Raw genomic sequence first — 22128 nt, forward strand, 5'->3', positions numbered from 1 at the left:
ACGCACGTATCCATCCACACATACAGACAAAAGCAGACATATTTAAAGGTCTTTAAATATGTCTGCTTGTGTCTGTATGTGTGGATGGATATGTGCGTGTGTGCGAGTGTATACCTGTCCTTTTTTCCCCCTAAGGTAAGTCTTTCCGCTCCCGGGATTGGAATGACTCCTTACCCTCTCCCTTAAAACCCACTTCCTTTCGTCTTCCCCTCTCCTTCCCTCTTTCCTGATGAGGCAACAGTTTGTTGCGAAAGCTTGAATTTTGTGTGTATGTTTGTGTTTGTTTGTGTGTCTATCGACCTGCCAGTGCTTTCGTTCGGTAAGTCACCTCATCTTTGTTTTTATATATAATTTTTCCAACTGGTTTCTTTTATTCATTAAAAAAAATTGTCTTCCTTTCCAACTCAATATTTCTCTATAGCGGTTGAATGATGAGCCTGGAAAATTTCAACACGATTCTTTGTCTAAAAAAAGTAGATCATGATGCAGATAGAGTTAAAATCATGGGAACTATTCACCAGCACTACATACCACTGAAGATAAACTTAAAAGCACTCACATGTGCACTGCAAATCTGACAGTCCACATATGTATTTTAGGCTTCTTAAGGAGGACTGATTGATACAAATCATGCTATCCTCACAGTGCAGAAATTTGAGATGGTGGAAATTTTATATATACAAGGTAGTGTGGCACATGTGTTAATGTCAACTACAGGTGGCATTTCCTTTCATATTTTGATTGCTTGGTCAATAATTATCATTAAAGTGTTGGAGCAAGCTTGGAAATTACAAGGGAACTGTCCATGATGTTCCTGGTTGGTGTTGATAAAAAGTGGTACATAAGTTTTCCAAAGCACAGCACTGCTCACTTTGGCAGTAAATAAGAATCTGTGACTCAAAAACTATACAACAAATATTGTTGACCACTGAAATATTACATTTTTGTAATCTTATTTGAAACCAATTACACTAAATTAAACTATCACAGAAATACAACAATAAGTAAGAGCTTTTTGGACAAAAGTACAGCTTCATAAGAACTGTTGCCCTTGAGCCTGAAGTCAGGCTTCTACTCATGAAGGATGCACTGGACTAGGTCTGCAAATTCACAACCCAATGCCAGGTGCATTTTGAATCCTTCACTGCAATTCAATGGATTTCAGTCTGGTGGTCACAAAATTCATTTGCAATCTTGTTTCTGGACACAGTACCCACCGTTAATCTGTTCCAGTTTTTCGTATTAATTGGTAGTAATGCAGTTATCTTTCAACCCTTTATTTCCAACCACACAAGACTGATCTATTGAAAAGTACAAGTTGGCATTAAAAAATCCACAATAATAAAAATGCACATTTTGTGGGTATTATTTCCTACCTAAGAAAATCTTAGTAAGACAAATGATGATCTGACATTCTCGTTCATTCCCTTCTTGTTGGACACATTTGTCCATAACATGTTCACAATCCATATCTAAATTACAAAATATAACAGGAATGTTTACATTGTTACAATTATTGCTATTTAAACGTAAAAAAAAAAAAAAAAAAAAAAAAAAATCTTTATTTCTTCAGTGTTTAGACCAATGGCATAACGCTGAGCATAATACTTCATTTCTTCTGACTTTTAACTTTGATAATGCTTACTGTCAATGAGGTAGCATGATACTATTCTTGACAGTCTCCTAAAAAAAAAAAAAAAAAAAAAAGAAAAAAGAAAAAAAGAAACAAAATAAGTTTACACTTTACATTCACAATAGACAGAATCTAAAAAAATAAAAACCACTATGTTAATTACCCGTAATCCATCAATAGTCTTATCCCACTGATGCTGAGCAATTAGTGTTACTGAATGTGAGATTAAATTCACAACTTTCTCAATATTTTTTTTAAATGTCTTCATAACATCTTCAACACACACAGTCTCACCAGTTTCTTTCCAACAGTCATAATCTGTGATCAGGGCAATTGCAACATAACACAGACCAGCTTCCTTAGCAAGAACAACCTGTAAAAATATTTACAATGTAGACACAGAATAATGAAAAATATGTTGCTCCTGTACAATAAAGAATTTTTACCTCTGGTACAGTGGTCATATTTATTGAATCTGCACCCCATGTTCGAAAAAGTTTGCTTTCTGCAAGAGAAGAAAAACGAGGACCTTCAATGCATAAGGATGTCCCAGTAGGATGACACTGAATTTTCAGATCCTGTGCAGCCTTCAAAACAACTTCCCGAGTTACAGGACAATACGCAGGATTCATGGGGAGGTGACAGATCCCAACAGCTAACTTTGATGTATCATCATAAAAGGTCTGCTTCCTTCCTTGGGTCCTGGATTTTTTATCCATTAAAAATTAAATGAATGATCATTCCACTTTTTACAATCTTATAACAACAAAAATAATCAATTATTGATAATATAATGTAAATGGACAGATAAAAAAATCTACTTATCAAGTGGCAGCAGTGGAACACTCACACAAAAGGATTTAACTTTTACAAGCTTTTGGAGCCAAGTGTGTGTGTTCCCCTGCCGATGCTTGAAGAGTAGACTTTTTTATTTATACAATCTTATGTAATATACTTACCTATCAATAAATGAATCTAATACAACTATGTCCCCAGGATGTAATTCCTCTTTCAAGGAGCCACTTGCTGTTGAAGCAAGTATGTGAGTACACCCAACCTCCCGAAGAGCCCAAATATTTGCTCTGTAATTTACAGCAGATGGCATAATTGTGTGTTTGCGGCCATGCCTGAAATGGAAAAAACTATGTTCAGCTCTAAAGACAGTATAAGCCTATTACATGATACACAGTTTTTGAATCTATAGGTATGAAAATGTGTGTTTGTGCGTGAGTGAGAGAGAGAGAGAGAGAGTGTCTGTGTTACATTCCGGTATAACTCTGGAATGACTGGAGCACTTTCGATCAAATTTTACACACACTTTATAATTTGTACAGTGCTAATAATTCAACCAACTCTGCAGGCAATTTCCTCAAGTCCATATAGACACACAGCTGATAACTATTTTAGAATTATTAACAGAAGTATCTTCAGTCTGCTTTAGACATGAGACTACATTTGCACAGCCAACATTTTTGGGTGGACAAAACAAGCTCAACCTAGAATTCATGCAAGGCACCAGTAGCTTATCAATATTAATGTGGAACCAGGAATCCCCTACCACAGTTTGTAAAAGTTACATTAAAGATTGATATGATTCCTTTTGCTGGCTAACAGAAGACTGGAATAAGTAAGTAACTGGGCAACAGCAGTTAGCCGCAGAGAGAAAAATTTTAATAGAAAATATCAGACTTTTTATGTTATGCTCATGTGTTAATTCATTTACTCCAGTCTTCTCAAATATACACAGAAACTCTCTATCTTTAAAAACAATGCTATCAACGTTTTTAAAAAGTTTCACAATTTGTAAGCAAGCATGACAAAAACAATGTGTCAACAGTGAGTTAAAGGATATAGCAGGAAGACTGCTTCATTGAACAGTATTCGCTTCTGCAGGTGGTATTGGGTGAGATCCATACGTCCTCCCAGCATGTCTTACGGATGCTCTTACGAGGACTTTGCTGATATATTTCTCCAGACTTACTTCCTCGTATTTGCAAGGTCTCATCTTGTAGCAAGAGGTTTGTGCATGTTTGGGTTCCAACACATTTCAGTAACATTGTTCAAGATGACTGGAAGATGTCCACCAAGAGAGGGATAAGGTAGGAGGAGGAAAAGATCCATTGCCTTCACATTCACACGACTTCAATCTTTTGGTTTATTATCTATGGGGCCAACTAGAACAATTACATCATGCAGCAGACACACTTACAAAGCCTGCAAAACCATTTGATGCCATCCAGGTGTCTGTAAGGATGTGACGGTGGATATGTGCAAATTCACAGAGTGAAGCACAGCTGTAGACTACAGTGGATTTCGCTGACAAAATCGATCACAACACAGACTAATTGAAAAATATTTTTTGGAGAAAGCTAATGCAGTATTTATCTTTATAAACTGCTAAAGGCTTCTAATAATTGTTTGAGAGCCTACAATTTACAGCTGTTTAAACATTCTAGACTAACACATGAGCAGTTTGTGATGATGATAGATCCTAGGATGACACAAAGGTTGAACCACACTTGACAGAATGGAATGCAATGCAATGCATTTCAAATGATGGCATTAACACATGCCGTCAATCAAATAGAATGAGATATCAACATTGTGCTTTCTTAAGAACACTATCTTTATAGTAATGAAATTTCGGGAATACATTTGTCTAGGTAATGTAGTTAAGTGATCAACATTGCAAGACCATAGGTTAATGTGAGTGAGTGATAAGCCATTAAAAAGGGGAAATGCTGGTATATTAATAACCAGTGTAACTGCCAATACATTGAACCCGAGTCACACTGCTACCAGTAACTGACCTACATCTTCTTTACTTAAGAATATCTGTAAACAAAAAAAAGAAGGGAAAAAAAGGGGGGGGACACATAATATGAACAGATTTTGCTTGGTTACAGCGAGGACAGTAATTTTGTAACTTCTACGTTTACAACCGACCACATTCACAAAAGTTGTTCAAAAACAGAGCAGCCTAATGGAATGATATGTAGCACAGCCCTCTACTGGTGAGGGAAGGATTGACCATCACAATCTCTGCATGTGCGGTGAGGCATGTCATCTGGTGACGTCACATATTCAACATTTGTCATCCACTGTTGGGGCATTTCCCAACATTTGCAGCCCTGTGTGTGTTCTGTTATATGACTTCTCAGGGTTATGTATGTCGCTTTGGTTTTTTAAACATTACTAACAAATGTATAATATATATGATACGATTACTGGATTATTCACTTTTTGGCTTCTTAGTCTTTATTATTGTTGGACTTGTTTTCACGACATACTGCAAAGGCTCCATGAGGACTTGTATATTTTTCGTATGGGTCAGATATCTGAAAGTGAAAAATGGTGTAAGTTTAAAAAAGGGAGTCAGGTATAGTAGTACTCAGTGGTTCTATATATACTTTGATGTATGTGTGTGCATATACCTTCTTTTAACAAATAAATGTCAATGTTTTGAAATGTTTTTCCTATTGCTTTACTTCTCAGCAATTTACCATGCAAACTTTTTCAAGACCATTGATTATTAATTTTTGCTTTCACCATTGATAAACCTTAAGATTGATTTTTATATCATATCCCAATTTTTTATATCAAAGATGATGTCATAACCTCACTTTCAATGTTTGGTAATAAAAAAGGTCTGTAACTAGGGTAGACAATGATTATTACTTACAAAAGTTACTTATTTCTCACTCTCAATTATATTTTACAGAGGTTACTTATTTCTCACTCTCAATTATATTTTACAGAGGTTACTTATTTCTCACTCTCAATTATATTTTGCACAATTGTGCCATTATAAAGGATGAAAAGCGCAGATCAATCAGAAATTTTGGAACACATTAATGTGAAGAAATACAAGCTTGTTACTATATTTGTACTAGCTATGCCCCAATGATGCTGCCAAAAAAAGTGTCTTCTATCACTGTGACAAAGTTTTGCTTGAAACAGCTAGCTCGAGTGTGTCATTCCGGAGTTTCATATTTTCAAACAGAATTTTATAAAAATCAACACATGTAGTATTCTTTTCATCAGTCCACATAATTTGCAAATTTTTGCAGCAGATTTCTTGAGATGTAAAGAAGTTGAAAATGGTAGATCATTTTTCACTAACACATGGAACAGTCCTTAATTCACAGATTTTCACTTCACGTACTTTTTAAAATTGTTAACTTCTTAAAAAGTTCTTCTTATACACTTCTTTCAGAATATTTCCATCAATCTATGTTAAGTTTAACAGACTACTGAACCAACTTCCAGAGTGGAAGATATCTGAGCTGAACCCATTCGAATGGTTTCAAGCACATGAAATGGTTAAGCCCATTTTTCAGTACAGTCTGTTAATGCCAAATAAAATAATCTTGAACTGTTCAACGAGTCAGAATCTTTGAGCATGCCACATTCTTACAATATACTTATCAAAGACAGAATTTTTATTGTTTGAAAGCCTTCCTCCTTCCTCATTTTCACTTTCCTTATCAACAATACTTCAGCCTCCTCCCAAACTTCATTTGTAGATGTACTTACTGCCTCAATAGGTTTTTATTCTTGATAAAAGCATTCTCATTTGGCTCTGAATAAAATAGAGCCAAAGCAGTGTTTGAGAATCCCTAAAGAATGATTTTAGGCTAGAAAACTTTTCTTGAGACAAAAAATAAGATTTTTGTATTAATAAATCTGTCAAAACCAAACAAAGGAAAATCCAGGATGGAATAATAACAATATTACAAAATGGATAGACTGTTATTCACCACATAGCAAAGATGCCGAGATGCAGACAGGCACAACAAAAAGATTACTTAACGCATAAGCTCTCGGCCAGGCGGCCTTCTTCTGAAATACACTATACACACACACACACACACATACACATACACACATTCAGTCACGCAAATGGTGATCAGCTAACAAACACATGACCACTGTCTCTGGCTGCCGAGGCCAGGGCAATCTGACCTCGGCAACCAGAGACAGTGCTCATGTTGTGTGAGCTAAGTTTATATGAATGTGTGTGTGTCTATTTCAGAAGAGGGCCTTCCGTCCAAAGCTTGCGTATTCAGTACTCTTTTTGTTGTGCCTATCGGTGACTCATTGTTTCCTATATGTATTTTGTCCCTTTCTCCCTGCACCTCCAACATTTGTGTTGCAGTTGTCACCACAGACTGCAACAATTTCATCTCTCAGATGACATTTATTAATAACTTTCATGATAAAATTTGTCATAACATCAGCTGTTTCACCTGTTATATTCTGGAATCAATCACCCTTACTTGTCAGAAAATATCTAACAAGCGCTGGTATCAAATTTACACTTTTGCGATTAGAAGCGTCCATCATAAATGAAATGTACTTCGCATTTTTCAGTTCCTCACAAATTTAATGAAATGATCGCAGTCAATGTATCTGTCGACCCGAAGGAATAATTATGTTTCATCACATGGAAAGTTTGCAAACCTTCCTCAGCACCAAGACTTTTTCTTCTTCATTTACAATGGCATCATTTTTACATTTCATAACAAAACAAGTCCTGCTGCGAGACGAAGTTTTGCTTGAAACAGCTATGTAGCTTGTGTTTCTTCACAGTAATTTATTGAAAAAGTCAGGTTGACCTTCTTGGCCTATTGGAAGAGTGCCTTTCCACAACGTGCAAAAATAATTTTTCACTTTGCTGAAATGGACACTCAGCTTTAAACACACCTCCAAACGTAGAAATCTGAAGCAATAGGCAATGCACAAAGAAGGTGAAATGAGTGTTCACCATGGTTGGTTGGTTAAAAGGGGGGGGGGGGGGAGGGGGAAGGGACCAAACTATGAGGTCATCGGTCCCTTGTTCCTAATAAAACAATGCCACAAGTGTGAGAACAAAACGAATGAGACATATAACACATAACGGAAAGAAAGGAAAAACCACAAGAACAAAGGAAAGGCAACGAACCCTAAAAGGAACAAAAGAGGACAAGAAAGAAACAGGGATGCTAGAAACAGAAGAGAGTAAAACAAGAAAGCAGATTACAGTGGCTGGCCAACCAGGAGAATAAAAAGGAGAAGCCAGCCACTCTGCAACACATTGAAACTTCCACCCTAAAAGCACTAGGGTGGAGGACACAGAAGGACAAAGGACATGCACTAAAATCTACATCGAAGTATGAAACCCACTCTCATGGATAAAACTTAAAACTAAAGCTACTGCTAAGGCATCGTCGCCCAACACCGAAGGTGGGGAGTTCGTTAAGTTAAAAGTCCACCGAAGAGCGGCTAAAAGTGGGCAGTCCATCAAGAGGTGGATGACTGTCATTTGGGAGTCACAGCGACACAGAGGTGGGTCCTCATGACTGAGTAGGTAACCACGCGTTAGCCATGTATGGCCAATGCAGAGCCGGCAGAGGACAACTAATTCCCTGCGAGAGGACCACATGGGAGACTTCCACACATTCATCGTCTCCTTAATTATACACAGCTTGTTGTGCATACTGTAATGCCATTCCATCTCCCAAAGCCTGAAAATCCTGCAGCGTAAGACAGAATGCAGGTCAGCTTCGGAGATGCCCATCTCCAGAAGCGGTTTCAGCGTCGCCTGTTTGGCCAGCCTGTCCGGAAGTTCATTGCCTGGGATTCCGACATGTCCAGGGGTCCACACAAACACCACTGAATGACAGGACCATTCCAGGGCATAAATGGACTCCTGGATGGACGCTACCAGAGGATGGCGAGGGTAGCACAAGTCGATAGCTTGTATGCTGCGCAATGAGTCACTACACACCAGAAATGATGCGTCAGGGCATAAGCGGATGTCTCATGAGCACGAGATATGGCCGCCAGCTCTGCAGTGAAAAAACTGCAGCCATCTGGCAAGGTGTGCTGTTCAAAATGTCCTCCATGATCATATGCAAAGCCAATGTGACAATCAGCCATCGAGCCATCAGTGTAAACCACTTCAGAGTCCCGGAACACGTCAAGAATCGAGAGGAAGTGACAGTAGAGAGTGGCAGGAGTAATGGAGTCCTTAAGGCCACATGAATGGTCTAGACAAAGCTGTGGCCAAGGCGTACGCGAATGGACTGCAAGTAGAGGTGGTAAAGGGAAGGACTTCAGTTCAGACAGAAGGAACCACACGCGAACCACAATTGTTAGCCCTGACCTGGGTGGGAGATGGACTACCGCGGGTGGGAAAGGAGACGGTAATTCAGATGCTCGGAAGAACTACGAATGTGTGCAACATATATGGCAAGCAGTTGAGCACATTGGATCCGCAATGGAGGGACTCCAGCCTCCACTAGTACGCTGGTCACCAAACTCGTCTTATAAGTTCCTGGGGGAACCCCGCAGTGGTGCACAGTGTCGAGTAAATGCAATGCTGAAGGCACTGCTGAACCATAAGCCACACTCCCATAGCCAATTCGGGATTGGACAAGGGCTCTGTAGAGCCGCAGCGTAGAGCGATCTGCACCCCAAATGGTGTTGCTCCGGCAATGGAGGGCATTGAGGCGTTGCCAGCACTTCTGTTTAAGCTGACGAAGATGAGGTAGCCAAGTGAATCAAGCGTCGAAAACCAGTCCTAAGAATCGATATGTCTCCACTACAGTGAGTGGATCATCATGAAGGTAAGGTTTTGGGTCCAGATGAACAGTATGATGCTGAAAGAAGTGTATGACACACGACTTTGTGGCTGGAAACTGGAAGCCGTGGGCTAGGGCCCATGACTGCACCTTGTGGATGGCTCCCTGTAGGTGACGCTCAGCAACACCAGTACTGGAGCAGCAGTACAAAATGCAGAAGTCGTCTGCATACAGAGAAGGTGAGATGGAGGGCCCGACAGCTGCTGCTAAACCGTTAATGGCCACTAAAAATAGAGAAACACTCAATACAGAGCCCTGCGGGACTCCATTCTGCTGGATATGGATGGAACTAAAGGAGGCACCAACATGGAAACGAAAAGTATGGAGCGACAAGAATTTTTGGATAAAACTTGAGAGTGGGCCCCGGAGACCCCATTCATGCAATGTGGCAAGGATATTATGTTGCCAAGTCGTGTCGTACGCTTTATGTAAGTAAAAAAAGACAGCAACCAGGTGTTGCCATCTGGAAAAGGCTGTTCGGATGACAGACTCGAGGGACACAAGATTATCACTGGTAGAGCGACCCTGGCAGAAGCCGCCCTGACATGGAGCCAGTAGGATACGTGACTCCAGGACCCAACCCAATCGCCGACGTACCATATGTTCCAGCAGCTTACAAAGAACCTTGGTGAGGCTGATAGCTATCCACATCAAATGGGTTTTTACCGGGTTTGAGCACCAGAATGATGATGCTCTCATGCCATTGCACCAGATCTGGTCGAAGATAAGATGACGAGGAGATGTCGCTTGTAGTCAGATGAGAGATGTTTAATCATCTGGCTGTGGATCTGATCAAACCAAGGAGCTGTGTCGGGGCAATGTGCAAGGGTACTGAGGAGCTTCCACTCTGTAAATGGGGCGTTATAGGATTCACTGTGGCACGTAGTGAATGAGAGGACGTTCCCTTCCAGCTGCCATTTGAGAGTGCGAAAAGCTGGGGGGTAATTCTACGATGCAGAGGCTCAAGCAAAGTGCTCAGCAATCGCGTTTGTGTCTGTAGATAACACGCCATTTATGGTAACACCAGGGACACCTGTTGGGGGTCTGGTACCCGAAAAGACGTTTGATTTTGGCCCAGACTTGGGAAGGTGACGTATGGCACCCAATGGTCAAGATTTATCTCTCCCAACACTCCTACTTCCGTCGTTTGATAAGTTGGCGAACACGGGCACGGAGCCGTTTAAAGGCTATGAGGTGCTCCAGGAAAGGGTGCCGCTTATGCCGCTACAGAGCTCATCAACATTCATTAACTGCTTCAGCGACTTCCGGTGACCATCAAAGGACTGCCTTACACCTCGGACACCCTAAAGGGCGAGGGATGGCGTTTTCTGCCGCAGAAACAATTGTTGTTGTCACCTGCTCAACCATCACATCAATGTTACCATGTGGGGGAGATTCAATGGTGACAGCAGAGGTGAAAGTTTCCCAGTCTGTCTCGTTTGAAGCCCATATGGGTAGGCATCCGTGGGCCTGACGCCGGGGCAGTGACAGGAAGATGGGGAAGTTGTCACTACCACACAGGTCGTCATGTGCTCTCCAGTGGATAGATGGGAGAAGTCCTGGGCGGCAAATTCAATGGCCGAATATGTGCCATGAGCCACACTGAAATGCGTGGCGGCCCCAGTATTAAAGAGACAGAGGTCGAACTGAGATAGTAAAGTTTCGACATCTCTGCCTTGGCCAGTAAGCACAGTGCCACCCCACAAGGGGTTATGGGAGTTACAATCTTCCAAAAGTAGGAAAGGTTTATGGAGTTGACCAATCAGTGCAACTGATTCAGGGGTACTGCACCATCTGGAGGAAGATATACACTGCAGACAGTTATTTCCTGTGTCGTCCTTATTCTGACAGCCACAGCTTCAAGAGGGGTTTGAAGAGGCACAGGTTCACTACAGAGTCAGTTTAGGACATAAACTCAAACTCCACCTGACACTCGATTACAGTCGATACAGTTCCTGTAATATCCCTTATAGCCGCGGAGGGCAGGGGTCCACATTGCCGGGAACCAGGTTTCCTCAAGGATAATGCAGATAGCAGGTGTAAAGCGGGTCCACATTGCCGGGAATCAGGTTTCCTCGAGGGCAATGCAGATAGCAGGTGTAAAGCTGAACAGTTGCCATACCTCAGCCAGGCGGTGGCAAAAACCGCCGCAATTCCACTGGAGGATAACATCATTGTGAGACTGGGAAGGCATGGAACATTCAATGAGGTAGTTTATGACTCAGAGGCACCTGTTGCCACCAACTTATTGCCTGAGCAATCTATATCCATTGTGCCCGAGGGTCTGGCGAGATCTAGGTTCTCAGCAGATGCCAACATCTCCACTCCATCCTCAGACACAGAGCTTGTAGGTAGCGGTGGTGTGGGTGCCACCACAATTTCCTTGGTCTTAGGGGGTTTTCTTTTTAGATGTTTCTTGCTGCTCCTTGAGTTTCCCTGGCTGGGAGGACTTCACTGGCTCAGTCTCCGGGACTGATGATGAGCATGAAGCCCTACAACCAGCTGCTTTTGGGCTCTTCAGCCACTGGTGGGTATGATTTTTCCCACTAGCAGAAACCTGGGAAGGGAGTGACCCAAGGGACCCCTTCCTAATGAGAGAAGCCAAAGAAGACTTGCACTTCTCTGGTTTAGAAGTGGGGACCTATGTCCCCAATGGTTAGGGGGGTATTGCTCCCAAAGTAGGTGGTGCAGGTGCAACAGGGAGAGAAATGACCCCCCCCCCCCCCCCACACACCATCAAGGGGGCAGGTGTAGTCTTCTGGCTCTGAGAGGTGACTGGGGTTGGTGGAGCTGATGGTGCCACAACTGTTATAGCGGAGGCATAAGACGATGTCATACGCACAGGTTGCAGGCATTCAAATTTTCTCTTAGCCTCAGTGTAAGTCAGTCGGTCCAGGGTCTTCTAGTCCATGATTTTCCTTTCTTTCTGGAGAATCCTGCAGTCTGGTGGTGGTGGTGGTTGTTGGTATGTTTAAGGGGGACTAAACAGCGAAGGTCATCAGTCCCCCATTCCAAAATCAGGCGAGCCGAAAATCTACAGAGCAGATAAAAACCAAAGGGGGAGGAGACGTCCCCCCAGGCGCTAAAAGAACACAAATGCAGCAAGAAACACTACAGACACGAAAAGGACAGAGGAACACCAGACAGAAAGAGACAGAAGAAAGGAGGATGGCCGGAGACTGGGTGACTGACCATGAGGAAAAAAAAGGGAAAGAGTCAACCGTCTGACGGCACACCAGAACAGCAACAGACACAAGGACAAAAGACACGGAAAAGGAAAGGTGCAGGACCTCCCTAAATCGAACCATAAAAACGACTACTACGGATAAAATGTAAAACATTGTCAGCCATGGAGGCATCGTCGGATAAAACCAAAGCCAAAGTGCCCGGGAGATTAAAAGATTGCCGGAGTGTGCGCAGTAGAGGACACTCCAGCAAAATGTGGCCGACCGTCAGCCGGGACCCACACCGACACAAGGGGGGATCCTCCTGACACAACAGATGGCCGTGCGTCAGGTATGTATGGCCGATGCGCAGCCGACACAGGACTACCGAGTCCCTGCGAGAAGCCCGCAGGGAGGAACGCCACACATCAGTCGTCCCCTTGACAGCCCGCAGTTTATTCGGGGCTGTCATGCCACGCCACTCAGCAGCCCACATCCCAATCAGCTTACGGCGCAACACCATCTGCTGGTCGCGAGCCGTAAGGCCGACCTCCAAAGCCGGGGCGTCGATCGCCTCTTTGGCCAGCCTGTCTACACGTTCGTTCCCTGGGATGCCAACATGACCGGGCGTCCAAACCAAGACCACCGAACGACCAGAACGGGCAATGGCGGTAACAGTCTCCTGAATGGAGGACACCAGAGGAGAGGAGGGATAGCAGCGGTCGATGGCCTGAAGGCTGCTCAGGGAGTCACTGCAGATCACGACGGACCTACCTGAGCAGAAACGCATATGCTCAAGAGCGCGCAATATGGCCACCAGCTCTGCAGTAAAAATACTGCAGCCAGCCAGCAAGGAGCGCTGCTCAACATGAGCAGCATGAGCAAATGAGTAGGCAGTGCGACCATCAACCAGGGAACCATCAGTGTAGACAGTCTCACAGTCCGAAAATGAGGCGAGGAGAGCAAGAAAACGGCGACGGAGGGCCACAGGCGGAACCGAGTCCTTGGGTCCCTGTGCCAAGTCCAGACGGACGGACGGCCGGGACAAACACCAGGGAGGCGTAGGTGCACGGACCCGGAAGGGAGGCGGAAGAGGGAATGAACCCAAGTCCGACAGCAGGGACTGAACTCGGACAGCGACGGAAAGCCCAGACCTAGGTCGCCGTTCGGGCAGATGGAGGACCATGGCAGGGAAAAGCAGGCGACGATTGGGATGGCCTGGCGAGCAATGCACGTGCACAGCATAGTCGGCGAGCAGACGATGGCGGCGAATCCGCAGCGGGGGAACCCCGGCCTCCACCAGGAGACTATCCACGGGGCTGGTGCGAAAAGCGCCAGTAGCAAGCCGAACCCCACAGTGATGTATGGGGTCTAACAACTTCAACACTGAGGGTGACGCAGACCCATAGGCCAGGCTCCCATAATCAAGCCGGGACTGCACAAGGGCTCTGTACAATTGCAGTAGCGTGCAGCGATCTGCACCCCAAGACGTGTGGCTAAGGCAGCGGAGGGCGTTGAGGTGCCGCCAGCATTTTTGCTTCAGCTGAGTAACATGAGGAACCCATGTGAGCCGGGCATCAAACACGAGTCCCAAGAAGCGGCAAGTGTCCACCACTTCAAGCAGGTGGCCGTCGAGGTAAAGTTCAGGATGAGGGTGGACCGTCCGACGCCTGCAGAAGTGCATTACTCGAGTCTTGGCAGCAGAGAACTGAAAGCCATGAGTCAGTGCCCATGATGCTGCCTTGCGAACGGCGACTTGCAGCCTGCGTTCGGCGACTCCCGTAGTCGTGGAGCTAAATGAGATGCAGAAGTCGTCGGCATACAAAGAAGGAGACACCGACGACCCCACTGCTGCTGCCAGACCATTAATGGCCACTAAAAATAAGGAGACGCTCAACACCGAGCCCTGCGGGACCCCATTTTCCTGTATATAAGAGGAACTAGAGGTGGCACCGACTTGCACCCGGAAAGAGCGGCGCAATAAAAAGCTGTGAAGAAAAGCCGGGAGCCGACCACGAAGACCCCACCCATGCAACGTGGCGAGGATGTGATGCCTCCATGTGGTGTCATACGCCTTCCGCAGATCGAAAAATACAGCAACAAGATGCTGACGTCGGGCAAAAGCCGTACGGACAGCAGATTCCAGCCGCACCAAATTGTCCACTGCAGACCGGCCCCGACGGAAGCCACCCTGGGATGGAGCGAGGAGACCGCGCGACTCAAGGACCCAACACAAACGCCGCCCCACCATACGTTCGAGCAATTTGCACAAAACGTTGGTGAGGGTAATGGGACGATAGCTGTCCACCGCCAGTGGGTCCGCACCGGGTTTCAAGATGGGGACAATAACGCCCTCCCGCCATTGCGACGGGAACACGCCTTCGCTCCAAATGCGATTAAATATCGCGAGAATGTGTCTCTGGCAGTCCCTTGAGAGATGCTTCAGCATCTGCGCGTGGATGCAGTCTGGGCCTGGTGCTGTATCAGGGCAATCGGCGAGGGCAGCGAGGAATTCCCTCTCGCTGAAAGGAGCATTGTATGTTTCAGAACGACGCGTGTGGAAGGAGAACGGCGTCCGCTCGGCTCGCTCCTTTAGAGAGCGAAAGGCGAGGGGATAGGATGCAGTCGCAGAGCTCTGAGCAAAGTGCGCGGCTAGCCGTTCAGCAATGGCGGCAGCGTCCGTGCAGACAGCGCCGTCCAAGGAGAGCCCAGGGACACCCATAGGGGTCTGGGAGCCATAAATCCGCCGGATCTGGGACCACACATGCGAGGACGAGACACGGGAGCCCAGGGAGGAGACGTACCTCTCCCAGCACTCCTGCTTACGCCGTGCAATAAGACGACGGGCGAAGGCACGGAGCCTCTTAAAGGCGATGAGGGTCTCCAGAGACGGGTGCCGCCTATGACGTTGGAGAGCCCGCCTACAGTCGTGAATAGCCTCAGCAATCTCCGGCGACCACCAGGGGACAGCCTTCCGCCGAGGGAGGCCAGAGGAACGGGGGATGGCAGCCTCGGCCGCCGAAATGATGGACGTGGTGAAAACACGGACCACCTCGTCAATGTCACCCTGTGGGGGAGACGCAATGGTTACAGCGGAAGTAAAAGCTGGCCAGTCAGCCCTATGGAGAGCCCAGCGGGGCAAGCGCCCAGAAGAATGACACTGTGGCAGTGACAAATAGATGGGAAAATGGTCACTGCCACACAGGTCAGGATGCACCCTCCAGTGGAGGGATGGGACAAGTCCAGGGCTGGAAATAGAGAGATCGATGGCCGAGAACGAGCCATGGGCCACACTGAAATGCGTGGGAGCACCGGTGTTCAAGAGGCTAAGGTCGAGCTGAGCTAACACATGCTCCACGGCCCGACCGCGATCATCGGAGACAGTCCCACCCCATAGAGGATTGTGGGCATTGAAATCGCCCAGAAGCAGCAATGGTGGCGGGAGTTGAGCCAGCAGCGCAGCCAAGGCATGGCGGGGGAGCTCCCCATCCGGAGGAATGTAAACAGAGCAAACAGTAATAGCCGGCGAGAGCTCAACCCTGGCAGCAACTGCCTCTAAAGGCGTCTGAAGGGGTACTGGCGAGCTACAGACAGAGTGGTGAACAAAGAGGCAAACCCCACCTGACGCTCGTTGACAGGCAGCACGGTTCTTATAGTATCCCCGATAACAGCGAAGGGCGGGGGTCCGCAGTGCAGGAAACCAAGTTTCCTGCAGAGCAATGCAGAGAACAGGGGAATCACTCAGAAGCATCCGGAGCTCTGGCAGGTGGCGGAAATAACCGCCGCAGTTCCATTGGAGAATGGAAGCAGGAAGGGACTGGGAGGGCGTGAATGCGACTAAGAGGCAGACAGCGCTTCAGAGCCAACCGCCGCCACTGGGGGAGAGTCAGCTGAGTCCATAGGAGAGGCCCCCAAGGGTTCCGTGAGGGCGAGATCCGCGGCAGAGGCGAGGATCTCCACCTCATCCCCGGAGCCAGGACTATGTACAGCAGGCGGTGCTGAAACCGCCGGAACGTCCTTCTTCTTGGACACATTCCGTTCCTTCTTCTCGCGTCTGCCCTTAGGGTGAGAGGGCTGGGAGAGCTTCTCTGAAGGAGCGTCGGAGGCTGACGACGACGCAGAAGCCCTACGACCAGCAGGTGGCGGAACCTTCAGCCACTGGCTGACATCTGGCTGGGAAGGAGAAGATACGGAGGAAGGGAGAGCCCCGAGGGACCCCTTCCGCGAGAGAGGAACCGGCGGAGGCAACGCCGCCGGAGAAGGAGGGAGAGGAATCGAGCCTCCCGGTTGTGGAGCAGATGTCACTCCCGAAGTAAGCTTGGGGGGAGCGACAGAAGAGGGTTTACCCCCAACTGCTAAGGGGGCAAGAGAGGAAGGCTTGCCCCCAGGCACGAGGGGGGCAGACAGAGATACATGGCCCCGAGGGCCCACTGAAGGCGGCACAGATGAAGCGACAACCGTCGCTCGTGCGGGCGACGATAACGTGGCTGCAGCATAAGATGTTCGAAGGGAAGCAGGATACAACCTTTCATATTTCTGTTTAGCCTCTCGATAAGTAAGCCGGTCCAGGGTCTTAAATTCCATGATCTTCCCCTCCTTATGAAGAACGGGGCAATCCGGCGAGCATGGAGAGTGGTGCTCCCCACAGTTAACACATACAGGCGGAGGTGCACATGGAGAATCAGGATGAGAGGGGCGTCCGCAATCTCGACATGTAGCGCTGGATGGGCAACGGGAGGACATATGCCCAAACTTCCAGCACTGGAAGCACCGCATCGGGGGAGGCACATATGGCTTGACGTCGCAACGGTAAACCATCACCTTGACCTTCTCGGGCAAGACATCACCCTCGAAGGCCAAGATAAAGGCACCGGTGGCCACCCTGTTTGTCTTGGGTCCTCGATGGACACGACGGACAAAATGCACACCACGTCGTTCCAAGTCGGCTCTCAGCTCGTCATCGGATTGCAACAAGAGGTCACGATGGTAAATAATCCCCTGGACCATATTTAAGCTACTGTGGGGAGTGACGGTAACAGGGACGTCACCCAGCTTATCACACAAGAGCAACGCTCGTGACTGGGCTGGGGAGGACGTCTTGAGGAGGATGGACCCATTCCTCATTTTTGACAACCCCGCCACTTCCCCAAACTTATCCTCCAGGTGTTCCACAAAAAACATAGGCTTCGTCGGAAGAAAGGAGTCACCATCAGTCCTGCTGCAGACAAGGTATTGCGGTACGTAAGGCTCCCGCTTGGCACTAGATCGGCGTCCCTCCCATGGCGCAGCCAACGAGGGGAACGTCTGAGGGTCATACTGCGCAGCATCGAAGTCGACTCTACCTCGCTTAGAGACGCTGGTGGCCGTGCGACCACCAGCTTGATGTGATTTATTGCGCTTCATTGCGCCACATCCGCCCAGATGCCACCTACTCCGAACGAGGGCTCTCCCCAAGGGCGCCACCCAGCCAAAGCAACGGGTACCTGGCCGATATCCCGTTTCCCGGAGTCCCCGTGCCCCAGACAAGATGGGCACATACTCCTTGGCATGCATGGGGAGGAAACAGCTCAGGCATCTGTAGTGCGATCCCTGCGTGGTCAGGGGGCTACCACCAAGAGGGTACATGACGACCCCACCACAACGGACTGGCTACCGTGCTGGATTTTAGGTGTTTAAAGGGTCCACAGTTGTCGTAGGCGCTAAGAAGAAGAGTGCGCACAAGGCGAGAAGGAGACCACCCAGAAGATGTTGGGCGTAGTCCCCCCCACACGACAATAGGTAACATGCAAGATGGTGGAGCATGATGGACCAATACAAAAACACCACGTAAGGTGTCCTTCCCCAAATGGCACGCACTGACGACGGAAATTTGGAAGAAAAAAGGAGGTCAAACCCAAGAGGGGACCATCACAGAAGGCCGAAACGTTTGGGACTCCTTTTAGTCGCCTCTTATGACAGGCAGGAATACCGCGGGCCTATTCTTACCCCCGAACCCGCAGGGGGGTCCTGCAGTCTGGTAAGCAAGGCGAATGGTGCTCTCCGCAGTTGACACAGATGGGAGGCGGGGCACATGGAGTATTGGGATGTGATGGGCGCCCGCAATCTCGACATGTGACGCTGGAAATACAGCGGGAAGACACATAGCTGAACTTCCAGCACTTAAAGCACTGCATCTGCAGAGGGATACAGGGCTTTACATCACAGTGGTAGACCATCACCTTGACCTTCTTGGGCAATGTATCACCCTCGAAAGCCAAGATGAAGGCACAGGTGGCAACCTAATTATCCTTCGGACCCCGGTGGACACGCCACACGAAATGTACACATTGCTGCTCTAAATTGGTGTGCAGCTCATCATCAGACTTGAAAAGAAGGTCCCTGTGAAATATGACACCCTGAACCGTATTTAAGCTCTTATGGGGCGTGATGGTTACAGAAACATCCCCCAGCTTGTCATAAGCGAGTAACGCCTGTGACTGGGCAGAGGATGCTGTTTTGACCAAGGGTGAACCAGATCTGATTTTGGACAAGCCTTCCACCTCCCCAAACTTGTCCTCTAAATGCTCAACATAAGACTGAGGCTTCGTTGTCATGAAAGATTCCCCATCAGCTCTCGAACATACAAGGTACCAGGGCGAATAAGATCTGCTGCAATTCTCAGCCTGACGCTTCTATGGTGGGGCCAGGGAGGGGAACGATTTGGGGTTGTACTTCTGTGCACTGAAATTAGCTCATGAACGCTTAGAGACTGCTGGTATTTCACAACCAACAAGAGATGATGGACTATGCTTTATCGCGTGTCATCCGCCTGATGCCATCCACTCCAACCGGGGCCCTTCCCCACGGGTGCCAACCAGCCGTACCAAAGGCCACATGGCAGGATGACCATTGCCAGGAGTCCCGATGCCCCGGGGTGATGGACATCTACCCTTCGGCATATGTGGGGAGTTAACGGTGCAGGCATCAGCAGAGTGATTCCTGTGTGGTCAGGGGGCTACAACCAACAGGGTACATGGCGGCCCCGCCACAACAGACTTGATACCATGCTGGATATCAGGTGCAAAGAAGTTGAAGGTCATCGTTTACACAGAAAGTGACACTGCAAAGTGACACTGCAAAGTGACACTGCAAAGTGACACTGCAAAGTGCTTCGTGGAAAACGCACCCAGGAAGGTGTCCTCGCCCAAGAGATGGAGAATTGGCGGGACTGCAATGCGACGACAAGAAAGTGGGCTAAAGATCTCAATGCACGATGGACACAATGCACCATGTAAGGCGACCTTCCCCAATTGGCTCGCTCTTTGAGAAAATTTTGAAGAATGGAGGTCAAACCCTACATGGGACCATCACACAAAGTCAAAACATGTGAGACTCCTTTTAGTCGTCTCTTACAACAGGCAGGAATACCTCGAGCCGATTCTAATCCCTGGACCCACAGGGGGAGAACCGTATGGTGATATCTACACACAATCATGTTCACCATGACACAGCATTACATAGTCCAACCAAAGAATTTAAAAAATCATGTCTCACTCTCTTTGGTTTAATCAAAGTGTTGAATCCTGCTTAGTCATCAATTATGGGGAGTCTAGGAAACTTGCTTTCTCGAATAACTAGACAAACAATTCAAATAAGTCGTATTAATGAGTTTTATTATGAAATGAACAATGACAGTTCTCAAGCTTGACACCAACACAGAAGTGTCACAAGCAAAAGGTGACATGCAAATAAGAAATCTCTTCAGTATATACAATTCCTAAGTCACTGGTCTTGAAGTGCCTAATCTGGCTGCTGCTGTAGAACTGGCTGCGACCAGTCGGGAGCGGTGTTTATGTTCTCTTCACATTGAGGTCACTGCCGTTGTGTTGTCATACTGAAGAGGGGTCAGTCAGTGTGCAATTGGCTGACGTCTTCTTTGGACCCCTCTCTGCTCTCTCGTTTCGGACTGGGGTGCCGGTGCTTGACTGTATGCCGTAACACAAAGAGTGTATTTACTCTATACTTTGGGAATGACCACATTTGTACTCCATTTCAAAATATATGGGGCAGTTGATGAGAACTAGGATGATATATGTCCCATTCGTACTCAGTCAAGACAACAGGACACTTTTAAGCTATGTAAGGGAAGATCCCATAAAATACGGGGCATCTGGTCACCCTACATCAAAATAACACCACCATTAAATGCACTATACTAATAACAGAACTGAAATACGTATGGAATAATGTTGCCAATGTCCCACATTTACTATTAGTTATGTGCTTTAACCACATTAATTGGACCTTTTGCAACAGGCAAGACAAAGATTCTAATACCTCTGTCACAAGAGGAGGATGCTGGTCAGACAGGGATCAGAACACGAACTAAATGTTCATGTAGGTGAAGATGGGAGCTATCTCTCAACAAAGCTGCTCATACTGGCAGGCCTCTGTACAAAATACACCATCCTTAGAAACTTGACAAGATTAATTTATGTACTTCCACTTAAAATAAAGTCAGTATTAAGAATAGTCAGTCATCATATGGCTGCATGCTTGAGGTCTTGTGATTAGTGTTCATTCTGCAATAATTTTATTGTTTCTGTTTCCAAATCCATTACGGTACTTGAGTGAAAAATGAGGCAGAAGACCGCTGAATTTAAGTTTGGTGCTGTATTATGCGTGAAAAATTAAAATATGAAAAACCAGTATTGCAGAATGTTAATAAGTTTCTCCCTAAATTTATAGAAAATTGATACCAGAGTGGCAAGATGACCTTCATAAAATGACCATGATGCAAGGACAATTGATTTTATGAATGTTTTTATGATGAACATCACTCTAAAGATCATAAATAATAACAAATTATGAAAATTTATGTCCTTGCTGCATACTAAGCATGAAATCAATTGTTTTTATCCCTCTATCATCTGTATTACAACCAATCTAATGTAGGCGGTCATCACCAGTTATCAAAAGAGAAAGTAGAACAAGAATAAAGAAAAATAAGCTTCACTTTGGACAAGGACCAAACCAAGCGATTGAACCAACACCCCTCACCTGCCTTACACACAATACGACTGTGCTGTTTCGCAGACCAAGGTAATTTTAGTTAGTACATTCATCTCGATGCTTCCTGAGGAGATTATCTTTTGAAAAAAGATAAACAGTTTTAGGATGAAATATCTGGCACTTTACACCACATTACCATTAAGTTTTATCCCCATCTCCGACCCAACGTCCTCCCCTTGTGTCTCTTTGGTAGGTTTTGAACTCGAGTTGTGTGTGCTATAAGCTGTGAAATTCTCACAAAGCTGGTATTTTCTTGTGTTTTTCATAATATCATAGACATTGCTGCCTAATAGCACATTATCCATATAGTCAAAGGCATATTTATCATACACACTTGACTGGGTTTTTCTTTGGTGGTAAATACTACAGTTCCACTTATCTCAAGCATTGTGTCCCTCTTGCCATAATTTGCACATTACTGACTAACTCAGCTTTAATCTTTTATCATTCATCTGCTGTCACTACATTTTCCTTCTCATCAACAACAAATTTCATTTTTTTAAAACAAGCTTGCACTGTTAGGTAACAACTCCAGCACAGCTTTACCTACGCACAGGACCATGTTTGTTCCCATTACTGTCTGGTTGTTTCTACAGTTTGCTTTGGTGGCTAATGTCCTTAACTTCAGTTTACCTATATGAGAAAATGTGTGTGT

At 46.3% G+C, this 22128-nt stretch overlaps 1 protein-coding gene across 2 annotated transcripts in view; it reads right to left on the bottom strand.

Annotated features, from left to right (window-relative positions):
• Positions 1-1261: 1261 nt before the first annotated feature.
• The window catches only part of LOC126484376 (S-methyl-5'-thioadenosine phosphorylase), a 44560-nt gene continuing 23693 nt past the window's right edge, over positions 1262-22128 (bottom strand). For both annotated transcript variants that reach the window (XM_050107864.1, XM_050107863.1), the window contains exons 3-6: positions 2593-2760; positions 2080-2335; positions 1797-2006; positions 1262-1683 (exon numbers count right to left, since the gene is read on the bottom strand). In XM_050107864.1, coding sequence (XP_049963821.1) covers positions 1648-1683; positions 1797-2006; positions 2080-2335; positions 2593-2760 — 670 coding nt within the window. In that variant the 3' untranslated portion in view covers positions 1262-1647. The remainder of the gene's footprint in view (positions 1684-1796; positions 2007-2079; positions 2336-2592; positions 2761-22128) is intronic.

The sequence above is a fragment of the Schistocerca serialis genome, chromosome 6 (genome assembly GCF_023864345.2).
Source record: "Schistocerca serialis cubense isolate TAMUIC-IGC-003099 chromosome 6, iqSchSeri2.2, whole genome shotgun sequence".
Taxonomy (NCBI): Eukaryota; Metazoa; Arthropoda; class Insecta; order Orthoptera; family Acrididae; genus Schistocerca; species Schistocerca serialis.